The 10,358-nt window shown below is 36.5% G+C and overlaps 1 protein-coding gene across 2 annotated transcripts; it reads left to right on the forward strand.

The window, feature by feature from the left end:
* The first annotated feature begins 515 nt into the window (after window positions 1-515).
* LOC149539457 (uncharacterized) lies at window positions 516-5,991 on the forward strand. Of its 2 annotated transcripts, none has more exons than XM_089800704.1 (2): window positions 516-1,809; window positions 4,800-5,991. In XM_089800704.1, the coding sequence occupies exons 1-2, from the start codon at window positions 668-670 to the stop codon at window positions 5,668-5,670; spliced, it is 2,013 nt and encodes a 670-aa protein (XP_089656830.1). In that variant the 5' UTR covers window positions 516-667; the 3' UTR covers window positions 5,671-5,991. The 2 variants fall into 2 exon arrangements, with proteins under 2 accessions (XP_089656830.1, XP_089656831.1); XM_089800705.1 differs by having other exon boundaries at window positions 4,803-5,991.
* The last annotated feature ends 4,367 nt before the right edge of the window (window positions 5,992-10,358 follow it).

Below are 10,358 nucleotides of genomic sequence, written 5' to 3' on the forward strand. Positions count from 1 at the left end.
AATCATTTAAAAATATAATAATAATAATGAATACAATTATGATTTAGAATGATCTATTCACGAGACAGCAAGGACGAACAGAGCAGACAGCAAGGACGAACAAAGCAGGCTAAATGTTAAGTCGGAATAAATCTCTTTTTGTAGTGGGGAATAAATCCTTCCCATGGTGGGGAATGGATCTGTTTTCATGTTGGCTCATGTTGTTATCATAGCGTGAACAGGAGCGTCGTATACTCTTTTAACTTTCCTGTATTCGATTATGATGTTTCCACAGCATTAGTACGATGTTTCTACTTTTTCCTTTATCCTACCAAGCATTTAGATTTTCACTCAGAATTTTGCTTTGAAATATGCTGTCCTTGTTTAAGTATTTCGACTCGAAGATGACTGGACTTACCATAGATGACCAGTCTTTATTACTACACACTGAAAGACAAAAAAAATCAATATTTAACACTTTTAATTTAGAAATTATTTTTAGTGTGCCATGTTTATGTTTAAGCTGTCCTGATTATTATGTTATTCTAATCATATTAGACAAAACCATTCAATTTTATCATGAATTACTGTCTTTGACTGTAATTATTAGACTACAAAGTTTGGATCTTGGTGCTATGGCTGTAGGTTAAGTTTGCATCATTATTGCAGGACTCGGAAGAGACGAACGATGGAGGGGAAATGGAGCAGTTTGCGGGTAGGAGTGGAAGACAGTGTAGGGGATTTTGTTTATCGACTTTCAAAGGATTGGATGATAAACCTCGTAGTGTTGGTGAGCATGATGGTGCAGCTTCTGCTCGCTTTTGGCGGTGCACTCAGATACCGCAGTGGAAGTTCTGTATTGCAGCTAGTGATATGGTTGGGTTACATGTCTGCGGACGCTGTGGCCATCTATGCACTTGGTGTCATGGCGCACACTCAGACTCGTGCAATCTTGTTCGGGTTATGGGCTCCCATATTGCTCTCACATTTGGGAGGACCCGATACCATCTCCGCATATTCCACGCAAGACAATGAGCTCTGGTTAAGACACCTGCTCACCATGCTGTACCAGATCTCGGTGGCGGCTTATGTTGTGTATTTATCAAAGTTGGGAGGGTATCTGTTAGCTGCGGCCCTGCTCTTGTTAGTAGTTGGTATTTCGAAGTACGGTGAAAGGACCATGGCCTTGAGATCCTCCAGCCTCTCGCAGATTGTCAGCTCTGCTGATCCCATGAATGTCTTTATGCAACTGGAGGGCGGAAGATGTAATTATCTGGTCATGGGACTGAAAAAATGGAGAAAGAGCGATAATATGATGGTGACTATTAATGATGTTTGGAATTCCGAAGGAAAAGCGCCCACAGAAAACTACCTGCTTTGCTTGTCACATGCCTTATTTAAAATGAATAAGCGCAGATATGTGAATCTCTATCTTCACGAAAGGTATTACAACAAAACAAGGGACTTCTACTTTACCGATGATTTATCTCACATCCCTTGCCCAGAGAAGATATTTGCTGTCGCCGAGATGGAGCTGAAATTTCTCTACGAACTTTTGTTCTCCAAGTCAAGCGGTACGGCATTCAGTAAAGTGGGAATTGTATTGCGCTTGGTCAACATCTGTCTGCTGGGAATAACTGGTTTTCTGCTTTACAGCGAATTGAGTTCGCAGAAAGTGTTGAGGGAAACTCTGTATTCACAACGCATGGTGGCGTATGTGCTCCTATCTGTTGCTCTTGTTTTAGAGATTGTGCAGTTCTGCAGAGTTTTGTTGTCGGATTGGACCATGGTCTGGCTTATCTGCGCACGCATTCGGCATTCCCGTGGAAGGTACACACATCTGCAATTTCTAATTTCTCTATCATAGCTTATATTTGATAAGCTATGTTTATATTCAATTTCCACATTATGTTATTGCTAGAGCAAGCATCGATTTTGAAGAGTATGTATCTTACAAAAAGTAAGAAAAGATAGGTATTGTACACTCTAGGAGAGTAATGAATTCGAGAGAAACACGGGCACAGAAGAAATAGGATGCAACTTAGCGCTAAAACCTATTACTGTGATAGATTTTTCACTTAACCGCAGCACAAGTATCCTCACTGTCCCAAAAGTGAAATCAATGAAGTGAGGGTCCGTTTGGTTGTAGGAATTAGATAGTGATTGACGTTTGTAATTTCTAAAAATTTCTAATTGTTCTTTGGATGTACAAAATTGAATTGAAATTGAAAGTAGAAAAAAAATGAAAATGTGGTATGCCCATTTACTCTCAAATCTAGGATTTCTTATTCTATCAAAATAGGTAGAAACTTAGATTACATATGATGAAATGAAAAACTTTTTGGCCGCGGGCATAGGAATGGAGAATAAGCATGTAATTTTGGGAATAGGAATGGCTATTCCAATAACAGCTATTTTTTGGAATGGGTATAAGTTCATTTTAGAGGTAAAATGGGAATATAAAAATCGTATTCCAAATTTTTCTAATCCTATTCCATCAACCAAACAGAAAATAAAAATCGTATTCCAATTTTTCTATTCCTATTTTATCAACCAAACGGACCATTAAAGTCTGCTTGACAAATGTGAGAGATTAAGAATCCACTTAGAGGCCACCTTGGCCACCTTAATTCCTGCAATTTTCTTCCCGAGGGTTTCATCGAAGAAACCAGAGACATGAGAGAGGTAATCCATGCTTAGGTTCCTCAGCGTTTGATTCTTTCTCATCCTTTAACTGCTTCTCACTGTGGATGGAATTCAACATTAGAGAGCATAAGCGCTAGAGTGTCAATGGTGGCCTGGCTAATGGCGTTTGATCAATTTGCTAACGCCAAATTGATAATTGAGTGATTGAGGGTTGACTTACAGATCTGTGAGGGATATGATGCCGTTCCCTCTAGTGAATGTCAATTTAGTATAATCCTCTGTCTATATGTTGGCAGATGTAATTGTCTGCCGTATGCTGCCAAAGTAGCCAGACCACCCACCTACCTACCACTGCGTATAAAGACAAGACCAGCCTACCCACCACCTGCTATGCATAAAATAAGGTGCTATTTTATCAATGTGTGGACAACCCACTTAACAACCCATCTTGTCTAGCAGCCCACATGTGGTATACTATATTTCTAGCCACCCATGTGGCTTGTTAGGTATTTGTAGGCATTTGATATTATCAAATTTAGAGTTTGTATTGATTTAGTTTTCTAGAGAGCTCTCAAATCCTTCATAAATAGAGGCTTCATGTAATGAATTCTATAATGCAATAAAATCAATTTAGCTTTTTCTTGTATTTGAATTTTTCCTGTGAGCAATATGAAAATTAATTTAATATTTTAAAAGTGAGACTAGTTTATCCATTTATTTGGATTTTCGTTATGATTTCATCCTTCTTGTGATTGTAACTTTTTGAATTAGGTTTGATCTATCTATAACATAATTCGACTAGGAAGTAAGCAACAATCCATAACTTGAACAACTCATCTTTGAAATCGTTCTACAAGAAGGATATCCTTTCATCTGTATTTCTAAATAATTGAACTTCTTCATCTTCATTAGTTGAAATAGTTTTAGAAATAAAATAAAATAAGTTAAATATGTTTATTCTGGTTGGTATTCAAGCCTACAAATGTGCAACGAAACAAATGGAATGTGTATTTTCATAATGAATTCTTTGTGAACCAAATGATCCGAATCAAATTCCCAAAACCATAATCTAGATTTCAAGTTCTAGAATTTGAAATCCAAGATTCCAAATGTCAATTCTCAAATCAAATTTCAGCAACCAAATGAACCCTGAAATCTATCTCATCAAAGTTTGCGGGAATATTCCCTGCATTTTAATCCAGCCTAACCTTGGAAAAGTAGTACACTCTTCAACAAAAGCCTTGGAAAAGTAGTACACTCTTCAACAAAAGCAGGCTTTAGTTCCTTTTCCTTGAAAATAATTTGTGGTTCTAAATGCTGAGAGAATTAGCTGTATCATATCTACTTTAGCACAAAAATGAAAAATAATTGAAAGAATATTTCAACACAAATATTTTTTAATCAAGTTATTTATTGGGGAGAGAATTTAGTAATTGTGCATCTTAATTGGGCTTTACTAAAATTCTATATGGATTTTTTAATTTAAATTTTGTATTATCTTTAATTTTTGTACACAAGTTTATTTGGTAAGTCTCTAATTTATAACAAAAGTTTTCAGGGGCAGATCACAAAAAATGACATCGCATTAGGATGTCTTTTTATCAAGTTGCCAAAAACAATTCCAAAAGATGTCAGACTAATGGTCATTCAAAAGAGACACCCATACTTATGACATCACATGCTTGATTTCGTTTTGGAAAAAATGATGGAATTCATTTAATTATTGGTAATAACAACTTTATAGTCTCAATTATTGGTACCATGTTGTCAAAAATATTAGACATTAAACTAACAATTGCAAATTTAAATTAAAAATCAACAAGTCTTACCACAATTAATAGAACTTGTCAAAGTCCTAATCAGTAATAGGACTAAGAAATTTGAGAAATTAGTTGACTTTCTTTTATGGATATATGCCGACTTCATTTAATTAATTTAATTAGATGTATTGTGTAAATTCTTCATGTTTAAGATAATAACACTAGAGAATAAGAAATGAAAACAAAAAATTATTGATATTTTATAAAAATATTTTACAAGTTCAACTTACATATGCGTGACAGTATTTGCCTTTGTTTTAATTTTCTATAATACTCTTGAATGCTAACTGTTATTTGATATAATAATAGAGTGGATTTGCATTCTAATTTAGGATTACTCTCTATTGCACACAGAAGGAATGGAAAGGATTCGTGCATGGCGAAGCTAATGAAGATTGCCATTCAGGTATCCAGCTGCTTCCGCAAGTGCTGCCCGGGTGGGTACTGGAAAAACCATATATCACAATACTCGATGATCGACACCTGCTCACATGTCTCTCCTTGCATCTGGAAGCTCACTAAATTTCTCCGCCTCACAAGCCTTGTTACGGGCTGGTACACCAAGACAGACACCGACCTAGATGATCTGAAAATAATTATTGTTGAGCAACTTAGAGAGAGATGCTCATCAGAAAAAGGAGATGTGGAAAGCTGTAGAAAACAATTGGAGTCCTATGATTTCGGTTTGGAAGTAAACAACTGCGAAGATCTGAAATGGGCTTCACAGCAAGATCAAGAGCATCTAATTCTGCATTGGCATATAGCTACCACAATCTGTGAGATGCAGAGAGAGGCAGAGCCCAGTTCAAGAGGGGAGGCGGAGGATATAAAAAGGAATGTTCGTGTAAGCGGGAAGTTGTCAAGGTATTGTGCGTATTTACTAGTGTCCACGCCCAAGCTTCTTCCACTCCATCCAGACATTGCAAATGTGAAACACATGGATGTTCACAATGAGCTCATTAGCCTTCCCCACCTTGACTACAACACATTGAAAAGCTACGAAAACTATTCTACTTTTGGACATGGTGCAAAACTAGCTCGTCAGCTGCAGCAGCAGCCAGAAGAGCGAAGGTGGAAAATAATTTCAGATTACTGGAGTGGTGTGATTATATTTTATGCGCTGAAAAACAAAGCTTCCACACATGCAGAGAAGCTCACTGTAGGAGGCGAATTTCTAACTCTGCTCTGGGCTATAGTCGGTCATATAGGAGTGGGAGATCAGTGAGGTGAGCAAGGAATCTTTGTTTTCCTGGTTTTTATAGTTGTCGTTGGAGAGAAGTAAGCTAAAATGCACATTGGGCAGCGCCTGTAAGTTCAATCAATATCGATTGCGTATATGTAGAATGTGTATTACAATGGCGGAGAGTACTCGATACCTGGAGAGTCATAGTAATCGGTAATTTAATATTTATGTAGTTTGTTGGTTTAGTATGTAATATACCTAGAAAGTCGTAGTAATCTTTAATTTAATATTTATATAGTTTGTTGGTGTAGCATGTAATATTATTCACAACATTATATCAATAGTTTTGATTTTGAGTTTAAATTTGTTTTTGTTTTTTAAATTAAAATCAATTAAAATTGGGTGACTAGTTAAAAGAATTAATAAAGTGAAAAAAAATTATTCGTAGACAAGCAACTTACAAACCAACAAACAACACAATAGTCACTCACCTATATTTAAAACAAAAAAGACAATAGTATGAGAGAGCAATAACAAACTATATAACCACCTATAATAGATACTAATTAAACTATAACAAACTAACCTAGTAGTATACATGTCTATATTAATAAAAGTTTCCATATTCCAAGTATAGGCAGGGCTTAAACATAAGCATAAACTAACAACAAAAAGTAATCAACATCAAATGAGGTTTGACCATCATTTTTCGTTCTCCTCGTTGTGGGAGGGTGGGTTCAACACTAGCACATTGTTGACTGGTCATAAAGTGTTTCAATTTTTGAAACTGTTAATCCCCTAATTATGTGTGAAATAGGTCCTGTTTTGATCATTGAAATGACCATTTTATCTCTGAGTTTTCGTGAGCTTTTGAATCTTCATGTCTCCGGCTCGTCCTTAGCTCCACCCAGCACTTGAAATTTTTAAAATCGGGCTTCTGAGCTCCAACTTATCGCAGGTTAATGTTGAGACCCAAAATACGTGTTTTCAAGTCTATCATTAACCATTAACCTCTCAAAAGGTTAATGATAACTTTTAAATTGCGCATTTTGGAGTAGGTTAATTAACCTCTCCAAAAATGCATTTTTCTTAACCTCTCAAAAGGTTAATGATAACCTTCAAAACACACATTTTGGAGTAGTTTAATTAACCTCTCCAAAAAAGCGTATTTCTTAACCTCTATGAGGCAGTTATTAACCTCTTTGTTTAGCTGATTAAGGTTAAACAATGGAAGTAAGATCATCTAAAAGGCAAGTGCCGAGATGGGAGCATGAGATGAATAGTGGATATAGGGATACTAGACTTCTCCTATCAGGTATGGTCAGAATTCCATAGTCATCAATGAGTAACTTGATGATCGATTGAACAGGCCTAACAATGATAGCAACATTGATGAACCTACCATTGGGAAAGCAATTTTAAAGAGCTGAGACATTTTTACAAAAGATTCTTTTTACATTGGTGTTGAAGTACCTAAATTCTATTGGAAAACCTCAAGTCACCATCTTCGAGGAGGCCCTTGAAAAGATTTTAGATCGCAATGCATTTCATTTTGGTCCTCTTTTCTTGCTAAAACCCTTGGAAAAATATTTTAGACGGCTTTAAACCAGGAAATCATAAAGACTGTTAGATGAGGCCAATTCTATTGAAGGGGCATGAGAGGCCTCTGACATTTCTCAAGCACAGTAGAGATGGGGATTTGTTATTCTCATGTGCCAAGGATCATGTGTCCAATGTGTGGTATGCACACAATGCTGAATTCCATGGGACCTATCAAGGCCACAATGATGTTGTTTGGTGCTGTGATGTCTCAAGGGATTCTACACAATTAATAACCGACGGTGCAGATCAGACTATCAAGTTATGGAAAGTGGAGAATGGAACACAGTTGTATTCTTTCAAATTTGATTCCCTGGCTAGATTCATTCATGGAGTTTAGATTGGCCATCCATGTGAAGCGGATTGAGAAGGATCTGTGAAGGCAAGATTTTGAGTCAGTACTCATGATACCCAAATCTAAAGGCAAGTTTGAAACTTGTAACAATGATTGTAAAATCAATGGTGTGCCATGATACTCTTTGGAAACAATAAATGTCATAGACAGATAGTAGAACTCTTTAGATCTCCTCACCATGCAGTTTCCAGAAATGAAGTTTTGAATGCAGTGAGTGGCCTAGGTTAATTGCACTTAAGTAAAGATTTTGTAGTGAAGGCACACAATTACAAGCAATAGATTTGATAGAGATCTAAGTAAAGATGTTGTCAATCACATCTTATATATGTCAACCATTAATGGCAGTCTCATAAAGATATATGGTCAGATGAGTTGCTTCCCAAACAAATAAATTCATCCTCTGTGAGTGATGTACTTTCATTGTCATATTATTGTTGTCTAAAAAAAGAAGAAGAGAGCTCTTGATGCAAATGATGTGGCTCTCGAGCATCAAGTGAAAGGTACCCATTAACAATGTTTGGGAATTTAGATTCCACATAGGCATATCAGAATGTTGTGGATGTCAAAACAAGAAGAGTTTTGTCCGTGATTTGCTTGACAAAATGCTCAAACAAACATTAACATTGCATGTGACTTGTTCGTCTAATTACCTCAAAGTACTCAATCTAGCTGCCAATTTAGTTGTGGATCTTGGTGAAGACAAGACTTAGAAAGATGGACATTTTTTCAATAGAGCCACCCTAAGGAATGTCATCGAGCAAAATATATCATAATTGATAACATCATATATTTGAAGGGTACATTTCTTACATGCATAGGTAGTTGAAGTCAATGCTATCTCTTGGGGATGTAGTAATTGCATGAATCATAAAGTTTGTCAACTTTTATCAAATATTTGTAGAGGTATGAATCAAATTATAGACTAGGCACCTAATTGTTTCAATGGAATGTTATGTGATAATCTCACACAATATGTGATAATTGCAAGACAAATGAGAGTTTTGGTACTTGTGTCTATACAAGGGCTAGCCTTTCAATAGATGTCATCATGGAAGAAAATCACATTTCATAGAGATAAGCACAATTGGAGAGATCATAAACATAAAGTTCATATTCAATGAACTCATACACACCACATGCTCTTGATCTCTTCATGAGAAGGAGGATATGCATTCATTAATAAAGTAATGTAACTTGAATGAATCATTCAAATATCAAAAAGAGATCAGCAAAGATTGATTATTCAATCTTCTTCTCAAAACATCTAAGGTCCAAATTTGAAGTCACATTGGTTAATTTTGTTGAGGTTAATTAACCTCATCCAAATCACGTATTTGGGGGGTAGTTACTAACCATAGAAGGGTAGTTATTAACCTCTGTGTCTATATAATGGCTTTCTTGGGCTTTGTAAAGGGACTTTTTGGCTTTGGAAAAAGGGAGCACTATGCTAAAATTTTGATTAGGAGATGATATTTGGAAAGTATGTACAAATTTTGTCTTTGTAATTAGAAATTCCTCTTGAGTTCTTGGTGCAAGAAAATAAAGGAACATGCAATTTGAGTTCTCTTCTTCCAAATCTAAATTGTTAGAAATGTTGATTCTCTTTGTAGTGAGCATTCTCATGGTATGGTGTAGATGTTTATGAATCGGTGGATCAACATTGTGCTAGTAATAGTTTTCAAGCATAGATCTTGATTGTTGTTATTAGCAGTTTTAATTTAGTAGTTTGGGAAAGCCTTGGAGTTGTGTGGTGCATTTGTCATCATGAGCTTTCTCACCTTTTAGTTTTAGATTTTTTATTTGAAAAGCTTCAAAATCATATCATACGAGGGAGCTGCCCCTCCAAATGTAGAGGAAGGCCACATAACAAGGGCCTATCCAATTGTTGTGAATAGTTTGCCATACACTCTGTTGGGAAAATTTGACTATGACAGATCTGTTTACCAACACACATCTAGCTAATCATCGGCGAGGAACCTATAGAGCTTCTAAAAACTTTCATCCTCTACCTCTACATTACCCTCCACCTTCTCTTGCTAAAACACCTAAATGATAGTCATCACTGCATGCATCACTTTGACTGCAAAATCCACCAGTGTGTTGAAATGAATGTCTAGTTCTGACACACTACTCTTTAGTTTCTTCATCTCCAACTATAGGTTCTTAATCTTTTCTTCAACCTATGAAAAATGGTTTTCGCTGAAGTGAAGGAAGAGCAGGGGCCTAGACAAGTGGGGTAGCTGCGGGGGTTTGGGGGAGCTCACTGGGTGAGAGGGGCAAACTCAAGGACAACCAGGGGTTAATGGTGAGTAGGAAGGTCCTCCTTCAGCTTTGTGAGGGGCGAAGTGAGAGTCACATATAAGTTCTCAATGGTTCTTAGGGCCTCCTTTTTTTACAGTCAAATGAATAGTGTTGAGACTAAAACTGGCCAACATATGAGATGCCTTTATCTTGAGGGACCTTCTCTTTTCCTAAGGGTAACTTATTAGTTTCCTCCTCTTCAGCCTCAATGTAATGTATCATCTTGGCTTTCTATTTTTCACAACCTTTTTCCCTTTCTCCTCACTTCCCTTCGAATCATACTCTATATCTACCTCCTTTGGGCTCTCCTACATTTCAATTCTTTTTTTCTTACTAGGGTTTGAGGAAAGCCTATGGGAGTATCTCCTACCCCAAGTTAATTCCTTAGCAAATTTACCAAAATCAATAGCAAGATCCGTTTTAGGGTTTAATCGAGCACACAACATAGTGGGGGGGTCTTTGCATCAAGCTACTA

This window comes from Cupressus sempervirens, chromosome 9, assembly GCF_028749045.1.
Source record: "Cupressus sempervirens isolate cs-2001-9-10 chromosome 9, ASM2874904v1, whole genome shotgun sequence".
Classification (NCBI taxonomy): Eukaryota; Viridiplantae; Streptophyta; class Pinopsida; order Cupressales; family Cupressaceae; genus Cupressus; species Cupressus sempervirens.

What these genes read in the sequence shown, in the direction of transcription:
- LOC149539457 (XM_089800704.1), top strand. Translation starts at nt 668, where the DNA reads ATGGAGGGGAAATGGAGCAGTTTGCGGGTAGGAGTGGAAGACAGTGTA. An exon ending in ATTCGGCATTCCCGTGGAAG is followed by an intron (nt 1,810 to 4,799) that starts GTACACACATCT and finishes TATTGCACACAG; the next exon opens with AAGGAATGGAAAGGATTCGT.